A 14,609-nucleotide genomic window follows, 5' to 3' on the forward strand; every position below is an offset into this window, starting at 1 on the left:
TCTCAAACAACTTAGTGAATTCCTGTATGATTTTTCATAAATACTAGAACACACCCGTGATATCGCGGGTCCGTGACTGAATTAAAGTATATAACTATGTGCAAGCATTATTTTAGTATTAGTATTGTCATCTGATAAAGTCATGCCGATTATAAGATACACAGTTTTCTCTGCTTTCAAATCTTTCTGTTTGAACCCGTCGTCCTGGAATGGAGTATTTTTTAATCAACAACATTGTCCTATATTAGTTATAAATAAAGTTCAATTCTTTGATTCGCTGTTTTACGTCATGCCCGCTAACAAATTGAAAACTGTACCTATACACCTTATTTTAGTCCAGATTTTTAGTATTCAAATTGTTATCTTAGAAAGTCTTACTGATTAAAATACTACAATAGGTAACAATTCGACAATTTAGTAGTGTCAACCCTGTGATTATGACCCGTGTATATAGCATATTAATCCTGAATACACCGTTTGGTGGTGCGCCTGTCAGATGCGGAACGTACAGATAAGGTAATAGGTAACAGGTGAATATACTATTGGTATCTGTGTCGGACTCGACCCGGAACTTCTTAATTATTGGCAATATTAATTACGTGGAAAACAAAAGGGCCTGGAGTGGTGTAATTTTTAATCTACACCTTTGTACTATATTAGTTATATATAAAGTTGAATTCTTTGATTCGTCGTTTTTACGTGATGACGGCTGACAAATTGGACCTCGTTATTTTAGTATTATAGATATGTTGAATTGTTTTGATTTGAAAAAAATTTAATCTTTAAAAAATATTTTGAGTACATACATAGATTCAACTGTGCAATCTAGTTGATAACTTTATTTATCAACTCAACATAATTAATTTTCAAACTTCATAATGCATTGTAATGTGAAAATTAATAATAGGGATGTAGTATGATTGCCAAAGAGACAACTATCCACCCAAGTTAAAATGAAATGGATGAAAGCAATTATCAGCAACAGTGCTGCCTTTATAAATGAGAAAAACCCATACCATATAGTTGTCTATAAAACTTTAAGAGTCACAAATAATAAATATAAAACAATTCAATTAAGAAAATTCCATTAATAACAAAACAATTTACAAAAAACAAATATGACAGGCATGAACAGAGGTCTACCACTGAACTACAGGCTCTTGACTTGGGACAAGCACATAAAGAATGTGGCAAGGTTTTTGTCATCATTTAGAAAATTACTTTTGAGCATGGATAAGAATGGTAGTCAACTCAGAACAAGTTTTAATTTGGGTGGCTGCACTTGTACAGGTCTTTAGTTATGTATCTTTTCAATGTTATATGCAAGCATGGCGTCATCTTATGAATGCATTCTCCATTTATTGGTTATTCATGTTATCTTATTTATGTATTATTTTTTTTTGTAACCAAATACTCTATATATTTTAAACAATGGCTAAAATAAATGTTGCTTCCGAAAATTACACTTAATGTTGTTACATCTGTTATGTAGTAAAACTTTTATTCTAGGTCCACAGCCATTAATTTTAGTTGCTAGGGAGAGTGTTATTTTGCAGTCAGACTTGTATGGAAAGTCAGAAGAACAAACTATTGGAAAGGTAAGAAAGAAAAATATGTTTTTTTAGAAATAGTGAGAGGGTTGCATAATTGTGTAGTAACAGAATTTATGGTTCTGTTTATTGATTTGAGGACCAAGTCCTCAATTATAATAGAAAATCAACAAAAATGTGGAATCAAAATATGAACAACTATGATTTGGAATATTAATTTGTTAATTTAAAAAAAAAATCTACTTTGCATTTTCCTGTTGCAAGACACTGCCATTTGCATAAATTTGCACTTAAAATGTTTTATATCCTTTTTAACTGAAGCACATGCTTCATTCAGGAAAACGTGGCTCAAACTGAAGTGATATATTTTAGATTGTACAGGTTGTTTTACCATTTGAAAAATAGCATGATTAGAAATCGTCAAAATATGTAAAACCTGGATCTTTACTTATTCAACTACATAAAGAAAATTTGAGAAGCGCAAACTTCAATTTAGGCTTAGTGTGCTAGAAAGGGTGAAAAGGCAAAATAAAGAATCTGCCAAAAATAAGTTTGTTATCAGTATGTATGATGATTTTCCTCAAAATCACAATAACTAATCTTGCATTTTTGTCCATTTTTGAAAAATCACAATGATAAATTGAATGCAATAATTTCTTGATTTTTACTTCATCATTTTGTTATTTACAGGAGAGTAGCGAGAAAATAGCTGGTATTGATGCTGACATGACAACTAGCCCTTGGTCAATCTTTGTGGTCAGTCACTCTAACCAATCAAACCACTCTATCAGTAAAATGACAATCCAAAGCACAAAGCCAGAGAAAGAGAAAGTTAAAAGGGCAACTCAATCAGGACCAGAGGTTAGTGATTACGAGTAAACTTCAAATCCAGGACAGGAATGCACAAGTTATAGTTACAAAGAATGTTATATTTTGAATGGAGATTTGTTCATAGTTTTGATATGAATTAAGTTCAAATTTGATATTATTTAGAGCTTAGTTTCCAATGCATGTAGAGTAAGACTTTGTTTAACTTGTTTGCTTTGTTTGCATGTTGTGCAATTATATTTGGTATGATATTTAAATATAGTATACAGGTCTAACTATGCCTATTTATATTGTTTGCAGATGCCAATTTTCATTACAATGCTTCAGTTAATGTTTATACAATCAAAGCAAGAAAGTCAAAGTTTTATTCTACAAGCATTAAGAAAATGTCTCTAACTTTAAAAAAAATTGTTTATAAAATTGGTGGTTGCTTAACCTTTAATGGTGTTTATACAGCACTGTCTGAAATATAAATAAATTCAAAAAAACACATCAATCTTTGAGAAAGATTCTATGAATTTTTCCAGCATTACAAAAAAATAAACATAGGTTTTTATTTGACTTCATATTGAATAAGAACAAAGGAAGATGAGGCAGCATCTCAGCAACAAAAATAACCAAGAAAGAAACATTTTGAAAATAAGTAATTTTGATTTTTTTTAATAGTGGTGAACCAAGAATGGATAATATGTGTCTCCTTTACAAATGAGACAGTATGCTTCATGCATATTCTTTTTTTTTAATTTTTGGTTTGTATAATTACCTCCCCTTTTTGTTTGAAAAAAATTTGGATTCAATTCTATTAAAAATATTGCAGTTGACCAAATTTGTCTCATAGTCTTCTTTGTTAGGATCAATTGAAATAAATAAAATTCCTTCCCCTCAATACAATTAATTCTGGAAAAGCCCTGAGACAATCACTGTTAATCATATTGCTATGCATGCTCAATTTACATTTTGTTCAAATGTATAAAGCGTATTAAATTATTAAAGTGAAAATGTTTTTTCCCCTTTTTCCTAGGTTTTGCTCCACAATCTTGGTAACCCTCATGGTATTGCAGTGAACTGGGTTGGCAAGCATATATACTGGACTGATTCCCACACAAGAAAAATAGAAATGGCAAATTTTGAAGGCAAACAGCGTCGATCTGTTATTTCTTCTGCTTTGGATCAGCCATATTCTATTGTTGTACATCCAGAAAAAGGGTATGTACTGTGCAATCATAATATTTGTTTGACAAAAATTTTTAGTGGATTGCTGGGTAAGGGGTATTATGAATTAAAATGGTCAATGAATTTGCTGTTTCTGAATCTGATGCATTCTAGGCAATATCTTCAGAAGCGTGCACCAAAACGTTCTGATTGGTGAAATATGTGATAAACAATAGAAATTCAACCAATGATGCAATGTTATTTCATTTTGGTGTACGAACAATGAGATTACCCATAGTCCTCTAGATTCTAAAAAGTCGAATTACAGTTTTTTGTTAGGAATGTAAGCTTTAACTAGCAAAACTAGGAAATCAAATATTGGAGAAAAAATAAGTTTTCCTTAATCCACAATAATTGGTTCCCTTGAAAAAAATTTAATTTACAATAACAGACCGAAAGGCATCCTGACACCAGGATCATAGTCTTTGATTTTAGGCACATATAAATATTTGACAAATCATCAGCAAAAATGTACTTCTGTTCTCAAGCCTAATAATAAAATAATTAAGTTTTGCTAAGGGCATTATTAGACCTGGAATAATAACTCTATTGTTGCAAAGTTGGAAAATCATATCAAGTTTTAGATTGGTTCAAATGAATCAGTCATGCACATATGTTTTTTTAGACAACTCTTTTTTAAACTATTAAGATATTTGTAGTTGCAAACTGTAAATTATTAGAAATTGGCATGTTTTTATTGTTGCCAATATTTGGGAAAGCTTTTGCAAGAATAAAACTTGCATTTCAGATTTTGATAGCACTATTTGTACAAAGCATTTTCAGAAATAGCAACAACTCAGTAGTGTATTGAGGGGTATAAAGGAGGCTATCTGCACGGAAGAACATGAAATAAAATTGCAATTTCATGATGAATGAACTATCAAAACTTTCTTGCAAGTTGATCTTTTTACTGATCTCACGAAACACGGTGAATAACCAACCTTCTTCAAGGCTGCATTTGAAATAATAATAATAAAAAAAAGACACGTTGCAAAAAAATAACCATTTACCACCCTCTGATTTGTCTTCCTGTATAACTTATTCACACTTATAAATGCAGACAATAATTTCTGACTCTTGTAATTTTTCAGGAAACTCTTTTGGACTGATAGGGGCTTTCCCCCTAAAATAGAAAGTTCAAACTTAGATGGAAGTGGTCGCAAGATAGTTGTCAACGAAGAGATCATTTGGCCCAATGGTCTAGCCATAGACTACCCCAATGGTAGATTATACTGGGCCGACACAAAGAAAAGGACTATTGAGACAGTGGACTTAGAGGGAAAAGACAGACATGTGGTCATACAGTTCAACAGTAGGTTCTATTAGTTAATTCACTGTAACATGTGACACATCTGGAGCCGGATCTGCTTTCCCTTCCAGAAAACCTGAAATCAACTCAAGTTTGCAGAGCTAACTTTATTAACTTTTAAGATATTTCATATTGTCTTCGTTACCTTTACAATTTAGAACGGGCAAAATGCTTAAAATTATTCTGCAGAAAATTATAAGCTTTCAAATACAGTTATTTTCTTAAAAAAAAAAGAAGTGATGATTAAATTGTTAGCTAAACCTAACTGCACTTGCCAATAAAAAAAACCACAAATTGAGTAATGGGAAAATCTCAAACTTTTATCCATCAGAAAAAAAAGGTTGAATTTTCTTTGTGCTTTCTAAAACTGAAATTTTACTTTATTTTCACTTAGCTACCACTGGAACACTGGCACCATACACTTGACAATGAGTAATATGAAGATCTCAAACTATCCTTCAGAAAAAAAAAAGTTGTATTTTTTTATGCTTTCTAAGCTTGAATTTAACTTACTTTATTTTCCCTTAGCTTCTACTGGGACACTGGCACCATACATGGTTGATGTTTTTGAGGACTATCTGTTTGTGAGTTTCTACCATAACAGTACAGTGATGAAAATTAAGAAATTCCGGAGAGATCCCCTAAGCCTTGAAGATGGACAGATGTTATTCAAGACATTACTGTCTATAGGCGACATCCTGATTCTTCAACCAAGCAAACAGAAATTAAGTAAGTAAAGTACAAGGCTTATTTAGCTCTGATTTTGGTGCTGTACGTCCTTAAAAGTGGGTGTTATTGCATCTTTAGATTAAGAATTAAAGAAGATCTGCAATGATTGTCAATGAGACAATGATTTAACTACATTATCCTCCAGAGTCCAAATAATAGAAACATATTGAGAGCCATGGTGTAGTAGTAGAGCATTAGATTACTAACACAAAGGTTCCTTGTTAGATCCAGGGAGAAAATTTTAGGGACTGAATATTAGGCTCTCCCTTGACACCATTTGTGAGTATGGTCTTGAGAAATGATGATAGTCCCTTTGGAAGGGGAAGATGAATGGCAATATCTCTTGCATGTAAAAGACACCCTTGCAGATTTAAAAAAAAGTAGGCTTATGCTTTTTTTTTAAAACAATTTGAAACATAGTACACATGTTCCCTCTGATATCGTTCTAATTTTAATGCCAAATTAAGAGTCTTGACACGAATTTCATGGTTCACTGAACAAAGGAAATGATAGTGCAAGTGGGGCATCCTAGTACTACAGACACATTCTTGTTTAAATTGTGTTTGAATCTTTCCAGGTTTTACCAGGTGTCACCACTGTCTATTAAAATGAGCCATTCTTTAAAGTATCTTTGAATTTTAATTTCAGTTGACAACCAATGTGATGTCACAGATCTTCATTGTCCTTCAGCTATGTGTATTAATATGCCACAAGAAAACACTAAAAAATACAAATGTGTGTGTCCCGATGGCGCTCGCTACATTGATGAGAAATGTGACTTTTCAACTTGTCTTCCTGGACACTGTTACAATGGTGGAACTTGCAATATTTCTAACACTGGACCAAAGTGCATGTAATTATATATTTAATAGATTATATATTATGCAGATATGAGAAGATGTGGTATGAGTGCCAAAGAGACAACTCTCCATTCTAGTCACGATTTGTAAAAGTAAACCATTATAAATCAAAGTACGGCTTTTGACACATAGCCTTGGCTCACTCAGAACAGCAAGCTATAATAGGCCCTCAAAATGAGTAGTGTAAAACTATTCAAATATGAAAACCAACAGTTTTATCTAAATATAACACGTCAGGTACAAACAAAAGCAATGGATTTAAATGTTTTAATAGTCGCCAACTTTCACCATACCATGAAACATTAGTGTAACATCACAACATAGAAAGACACACTATGAAATGAAACGAAAAGGCTTAATTCATTAAACAGACATATTAACAAAAACAAGTGAACATACACTGAACAAATAAATTTTCAAAATTTTTTTTTTTTCGGAAAATTTCAAAAATTGCAGTTCTAATAATTTATTCATTGGTTGAACTAATGTAGTTGCTAAGCTTTTTTCATATATATGTATATGTTCCAGACCGTATGAGTATTTGGACCGTACGCGTACGATCTGGACCGTATGCGTACTTTTTCAATATACGCATACGGTCGGACCGTACGCGTACGGTCTGACTAATATTACGAATTTGGTCAAGTTTATTAGATACAAATGTATATAACAGATCAACAAAACTTATATCTCAAATTAACATAAAAAGTTGAATAGTTATTGAAATAAAAACTTAATATTTTAACTATTTGTAAAAAATCAGGCTTATTTAATCTGTTAATCTCCTGTCAGTAATTCATTAATTACAGCCCAGTATGCTCATTGAAATTGAAGTTATCGGAAGTAAACATAATGTGGGAGGACACTTGTTTCAGAATATTTAGGAACTTTACAAAAAATGCATATGTAAAGGAACATGCATAATTTAAACAAAACATATTAATGTTAAAAATATATGACATTCCTTGTGGAAGCAATTGTCATCTTGGGTCAGAGTAACAAAATAGGCCATGATTCACGGATATAAAATTAAACAAAATTTAATATATAATTTTAATTATTCGCTTATTCACTTTATCCATCTAATTGTAATAATAACAATTTGTATAACTAAAAATACAGATTTTGATAAATGTTTGTTAAAATTTAACCCATATGATCCCAAAACATGTATGGTCAGCTGGACCGTACGCGTATACTCATACGGTCCGACCGTACGCGTATGGTCGGACCGTACGAGTATACGTATACGGTCCGGACCGTACGCGTACGGTCCAAATACTCGTATGGTCTGGAACACATACAATGGATTTTACAAATTTTAAGATCAGATATCTCATCAAGCTTAAGTCAAATGTTCAGGTCAGAATATAGAATTACAAAACAAACCAGTATTTGTTTTTTAACTTACATGCATGCATTAGGAAATTAGCTGTAACTTCATTTATAGAATAACTCAAATAGAGAAAAATACTTAACAAATTATCGAAAACAACACACAAATACATTGGCAAATGGCTTTTTATTTATGATTTTAAAATAGAAGATGTAAGGGACTATATCTCTTTCTATGCATTGTCAATTTGTTTTGATCCAACATAATCTACAAGGCCTTCTCTTGTTTGATGTCAGAATTTCACATATGAAATTATTTGTTTTTATTTCACTGGGAAATCAATGTAATTCATTGCAACCAATGTAATAATGTAATGTTATCTATTTAAGCTGTCCACCAGGATATAATGGAACCAGGTGTAATAACTATATATGCAATAACTATTGTCAAAATGGAGGCCAGTGTATGATTCATGATGGAAAACAAATATGTAGATGTCCAGAAATGTTCACAGGGGCAACTTGCAGTGATCCCAAGAATCCATCTCTTTGCAAGGGTTTGTGTGAAAATGGAGGCACATGTGTAATAATGAATGGCAGGAGCACATGTAAATGTCAAAAGGGATTCACAGGTAATTATATATAAGACGATATAGAATTGATGATTTGAATTCATTTTCTGTGTTTTCATGTCTTTAACACACATTTAAAATACTAGTGAGAGGTTTAGCTAGCTATAAAACCAGGTTCAATCCACCATTTTCTACATTAGAAAATGCCTGTACCAAGTCAGGAATATGACAGTTGTTATCCATTCGTTTGATGTGTTTGGACTTTTGATTTTGCCTTTTGATTTTTGATTTTCCTTTTTGAATTTTCCTCGGAGTTCAGTATTTTTGTGTTTTTACTTTTTAAGGAAGTTTTAAATTAATAGCCTTACATAAAACTATTATATATTGATATTAATTAAGGAATGAAAAAAGCAAAAAAAAATATAGAGGTCAATGTGCTTGTTTTCGAGATATTAGCCATTGAAATTTTGGCAGAAAAATGTTCTGTGTTGATTTTTCATAGCTTTGTCATCGACAAGTTAAAGTTTTCGAAAACTATTATAAAATAAATAAGATGTTATAAGACTTTTACAAATGGCTTATAATTATACATGTAAAAGATTTCTAAAAAGAAAGATGGTGGTCAATGTGCAAAATTCTTAAAGGCATTCAAATGGATAAAACCAAAATTATCAAAACATGACAAGTGAACATCCATAAGCACCGCATTTAGGCTAGTTTGTGGCAGCCAATTTTTTTTGGTGGAAGAAGCTGGAGATTATGGAGAAAACCACCAACCTTCGATAGGAAAACTGAAAATCCTAGTTAATAAAAACCAAAGTCTAGTCAACCCTCACAAGCCTGGTTCCAACTCACAACCTCAGTGTTGACTGGCTAGTGATTACAGTAGTAACTACTTAATCTACTTGGCCACCGAGGCCCCTTATAATGATGAGGAAAAATAGAATTGTATACTGTGGATTCATAATCATTCATTGGATACCAATGGTCAACAAATTACAAATTTTCCTATAAGGTTGTATGCAGACTTTGGCTAAAACCACAAAATCAAATATCCATGAAAAAGCATGTTTTCCTCAATTAAGAAAAATTGGTACCCACGAAAATAAATTAATCCACAGTTCTGTAAATTTAGAAATTGTAGGAATTGTTTGATGTGAAAAAAATGCAACTGGTTAAGTATTACAATAATAAGGAGTTTCATTCTGTAATTTGATACATATCTTAAAGCAGTTTTCTTGAAATTGCTAAAATTAACCTCACTTTTATTGGTCAATATTTTTCTGTATCATTAGATCTGTGTCTTCAGGCTCTGATTTAGCGATTTTTGAAATTTTGGGGTATTCTCTTAAGAAATCTTTATAAACATGAAATTGAGGAGGAGTTGGTTTATCATTTTTTTTAATATTTTTTCTTTATGTAATATCAACAATATTATTACTCCATTTAAACATAAATATTGTGGCAACCTTTTCTTTTATATCTTAGGTACAAGATGTGAACAGTGCACCTCTCTCATGTGTTATAATGGTGGAACTTGTCGCCATAGCGACAGTAATTCCCTGCAACGAACTTGTGTCAATGAAGACTGTTATATTCAAAGTGCAGTTTACTGTGTTTGTCAAAGTGGATATGATCCAGCCTCGCAATGCTCGACTGCATCTTGTAAAAACTATTCTTGTTCGGTAAATCAAGTCTGTAAGCTAGACAAAGAGGGCCTACCACAGTGTGTTTGTAAAGAGGGTTACAGTGGGGACAAGTGTGATCCACCTGTTGTTGAATCTCATTGTGAAAAAGGATGTAAAAATGGCGGTAAGTTTATTTGAATTGTCTCCTGGAATGGCATTTTACAAAGGGAGATAATTGACAAGAATAGTTTATTTTGATTGTCTCCCTTATTGACTTTTAACCAAGGGAGATAATTGACAAGAATGTAAAAATGGTGGTAAGTTTATTTGGATTGTCTCCCTTATTGACTTTTAACCAAGGGAGATAATTGACAAGATTGTAAAAATGGTGGTAGGTTTATTTGGATTGCCTTCTTAATGACTTTTTATAAAGGGAGAAAATGTATTCATTGAGTTAAATTGATTTCTCTTTGTTAGAGAAATAAACTAAATATTGTCTTTCTAATTTTCTTCATGATAGTGATCACTAGTAAACCAGTTTCAGCGTATTCATTAAGAACCGATTGCCGATTGAAATGATCGTTTATAATCAAATTCCCATCGGTTGTTTTTTTACTGTCAACAAAATATAAATCGTACTTTTAGTTTTAGCTCGTCGGTCACTATCTAGGACAATCTAGAGAGATATATAACGGCATTTCTGATTGGTTAATAAAATTGAATTTCCGGTAAAATAGATGCTGGTTGTTGATTTTGCTGCAAAGTACTATAAAATTTTGTACTGAAACCAGGAAAAGTATGCATTCATAGTAATAACAAGATTTTGTTACCAGTTAATAGCATAGTCAGAGAAATTAAAAGTATTTCAGATTTTTTTCAATCAACAACAAAGCGAAAAAAAGGTTTGTTCTATGACATTTGCATTCAAATAATTGAGACACCCTCCTTGGTAATGTTCATGAAGTGCATGATCGTCGTCCTACCATGAAATGAGAAAAAGAGCAATGTCTTGTCTCATAAAAGCATACATCAAATTATTTTCATTAAGTGATTATCATTTTCTTGTTTTTAAGTGATAGAGCCTCTTAACAGCAGACTCTTTATTTTTACCATAAATCATATGTATACCTGTCCCATAGCCTTTCTTTTTAAATGAAAAAAAAACTAATGTAGAGATAGCTCGTCTGCATGTCATTGTGTAGCTTCATATAGAGTCATAATTACAAGGAGCACCACCTGACACCAAGTGATATATTTTGTAAAGGAGGATATACTGTTATCACACACGACAGGTCTTGCTTAACATTCCCCAAACATACATGACACAATGCTATTAAAAAGAAATCTCACACAATCATGCTGACTCACCTCATCCAAGTAATAATAATTAAAAATGAGGATGAGGATGATGTCTCCCTATGATTATAAAGAAGTGTGAGTCTTGCATTTTGCATTCAAGGATGTACTTTGGCCAGGTTCTGGAATTTCTGTCAGATGTTTGATCTCTGTTTTTTTCTCCCTATGATACAGGGTAAAATATTTTGACCCATGACCATGATGACCCCATTTTTCCTTTCTTAATTAGAAGACTTCAATTAATAACTCACAAAAAGTTATTTTAATACCAAAATTTTAAATTCTAGATTATTGTAATTTCACCAAAGTGCATCCTTTTTGCATGTAACAGTTCATTGAACTCATCATTTGATTTATTGTGATAAGTATTTGAAATTATTAATACTGAAAAATGTTTTCTATGGGTTAGAAGTATTTGAATAATTGCATGTTTACAGTTAAATTAAAAATATTTTCAACTAATAAAATCAAATTTAAATCTTTTCCTGAATGATCACCATGTCTTACAGAGTCATGCCCTCATCATTTTCCTCAAAAATCCACAAACAACTGCAATAACTTGTTAGCTGAAAGTCTTGAGGATATTATGTTGTCAACTTTATATGAAAATATGACCATCTTGCTGCTCATTTACCTTATCATCATTAAAAAAAATGGTGTTTGCAAAGAACAAAATTAGAGTTCAGGAGCCCCCCAGAGTGCAGGATTTTACACCATTTAAAAAAAAATTCTGGGGGCCTTGAGCGGCCCCCAGACCCCTCGCCGTGAAGGGCAACGAGCAAGCTCGTCGCGTCGACCGCCAGTGTTGCCTGCTACTTTTCTTATTTAGCCTCCTACTTTAAATCTTATTGACAACCCTGCAGTTTTGATCTAAAAAGTAAAATGATTAAAAATACTGAACTCGGATGAAAATCCACAAAAAAGAAAGTCCTCAGTCGAATGGCAAAATCAAAAACTCAAACACGTCAAATGAAATGACTCTGAACAGGCATTTTCATATGTAGAAAATTTATTACACCTGGTTTTAAAGCTAACTGAACCTCTCACTTGTATTTTCTTTTTTAAACTGAACAATCTATTGATTCATTGATTATTGCATATTTAGTCGATTTTCCAAATAATGCACTGTGGTAACTTAAGAATTGTTCAGACAAATTGCTTGCAGTTAATTAGGACCTGGTTAGTCTCTTTTCAGACGTTTCAACATGATATAGATCATTAATACTTTAATTGTCATTTTTTAAATTTTAATCATTCACATATAATGTATCCTACTCTATAATAGAAAAATTATTAAAAAAAATTGTTAAAAAAATTACAATTTTTGAAAAAAGGTAAAAAAATCTCTTTTTGTGTAAGGAATAAACAGATAATTTGAATAAGTGAAATACAAATTTATTCCATGAAACTTAATTGATAAATTATGTAATGATATTATAAACTGTTTTTTTAGGCACTTGTAAACTGAAGGCCAACTCAATTGATTATGCATGTTCATGTCCTCCCCATTATGGAGGAACTTATTGCCAAACTGTTGAGAATATATGTGCTGGCCACTGTTCCAACAATGGAACATGTCTACTAGGTAATGTATAGTCATATTTTTAGCAACCTCATAAGTTCACCTGGATGTAGAAATAACACTGGTTTTTCTTTTTGGAAACATGAGCAACAACAAAAAAAAAAAAAATGGAACAAAATACAGTAATCCAACTTATTTTCTCAGATACTTTATTTTGCGTCAAGTCCTTACTTACCAATTTCACAGCGATTTAAATTCACGCTTTTTCAATTTGAGTTAAAATATATTGCAGAAAACTTTTAAATGTACTGAAGCCTGAAGCTGAATTTCATGAAACTTGCAAAATGTTTAGAAAAAACATATCAAGGAAGCCAACAAAAGTCTTACTCTACAAGCATTTGGAAATTAGCTTTAAATGTAAGCATATTACATAGTTTTGATTGTACAGAAATTTAATGAACTTTTAATTATTTTTCCAGTGAACAATAGCCCTAAATGCAGTTGTAATGAGTACTTCACAGGATCAAAGTGTGAAACTTGCCTCTGTCTGAATAATGGGATCTGTAAATCTGATCAGAACAAGTTCTACTGCTCGTAAGTCTTTTAAGATCTTATAAAATTTGGCTAAATATTATAGAAGTTTATTATTGCATCATTTCAGAGTGCTCGTTTTGGTCAATTCTTCAAAAAATCTTAATTAATAATAATAATTTTTGAATTATTTTAGCAATCATCAATAAGCATTTTACATTTGTCTTTCAATGTATGGAATCTGCATCTTTCAGAAAAAAAATATTTAAGTTATTTACATAATATGAAACTATATTAAATTCACTTATATTTTTCTCGCTTTCAGTTGCCCAGGCAATTACAGCGGTAAACTTTGCAATGCATCTGCGTGTGGTGATTATTGTTTCAATGATGGTCAATGTACAAAGTGTAACAAAGATAGTTCTACAGGGAGATACAAATGTTCAACTTGCAGGTAAGTCTGCTTTATAATGACATTGGCATCACTGATGTTTTATCGGAAAAATAAGTTCAAACTAAGTATGCTGACCTCTGCATGTTTTTTTACAACCACAAAATATTTTGCCGTTGTATATTGGTATGACGTTGGCGTCGTCCTTGTCGTCCGAAGACACTTAGTTTGCGGACAATAACTTTGGTTTAAGAAAATGGATCTCTATGAAATTTAAACACAAGGTTTGAAACCACAAAAGGAAGGTTTGGATTAATTTTTGGGGTTATGGTCCCAACAGTTTATGTTACATTATTATTTGGTATTAGTAGTATTGATATATTACATTCCTTTCCATTTATTATTGAGTCTACAACAATTTGATGCAAAAGAAAGACATAGATTCCAACACTGCAACAATTTTGTTACAAAATTTCTCCACTCAAGACAGTTAAATTTTAATATATTTAAAGCGCTAGGCTTACCGGGCTTTTTAAATATTTATATTCAACTGTTGGGAGTGGAGAAATATCTTAAAACACACTTTATAGCGATGGAATCTGTTTTTCTAATGATTTTAATTCTTCCTTTTCAAAAATTTGGTTTAAGATTTATATAAGTCAGCTATACCATGTGATGAGTTTGTATTCACATTCAAGAAGTTCCTATTTACTGAACACTTACATCATTTTACACACGACATCTAAGTAGATAAAAATTTTCGTAAAATTTATACATTGACCTAAT

At 31.7% G+C, this 14,609-nt stretch overlaps 1 protein-coding gene across 1 annotated transcript in view; it reads left to right on the top strand.

Moving 5' to 3' along the window:
* The window catches only part of LOC139502637 (low-density lipoprotein receptor-related protein 1-like), a 156,540-nt gene that overhangs the window by 134,029 nt on the left and 7,902 nt on the right, over positions 1 to 14,609 (top strand). Inside the window, exons 69-79 of the mRNA XM_071292165.1 lie at positions 1,510 to 1,598; positions 2,241 to 2,411; positions 3,400 to 3,584; positions 4,682 to 4,902; positions 5,428 to 5,628; positions 6,277 to 6,481; positions 8,214 to 8,455; positions 9,884 to 10,207; positions 12,833 to 12,964; positions 13,381 to 13,495; positions 13,758 to 13,886. Coding sequence (XP_071148266.1) covers positions 1,510 to 1,598; positions 2,241 to 2,411; positions 3,400 to 3,584; positions 4,682 to 4,902; positions 5,428 to 5,628; positions 6,277 to 6,481; positions 8,214 to 8,455; positions 9,884 to 10,207; positions 12,833 to 12,964; positions 13,381 to 13,495; positions 13,758 to 13,886 — 2,014 coding nt within the window. The remainder of the gene's footprint in view (positions 1 to 1,509; positions 1,599 to 2,240; positions 2,412 to 3,399; positions 3,585 to 4,681; positions 4,903 to 5,427; positions 5,629 to 6,276; positions 6,482 to 8,213; positions 8,456 to 9,883; positions 10,208 to 12,832; positions 12,965 to 13,380; positions 13,496 to 13,757; positions 13,887 to 14,609) is intronic.

Source organism: Mytilus edulis, chromosome 14 (genome assembly GCF_963676685.1).
Source record: "Mytilus edulis chromosome 14, xbMytEdul2.2, whole genome shotgun sequence".
Classification (NCBI taxonomy): domain Eukaryota; kingdom Metazoa; phylum Mollusca; class Bivalvia; order Mytilida; family Mytilidae; genus Mytilus; species Mytilus edulis.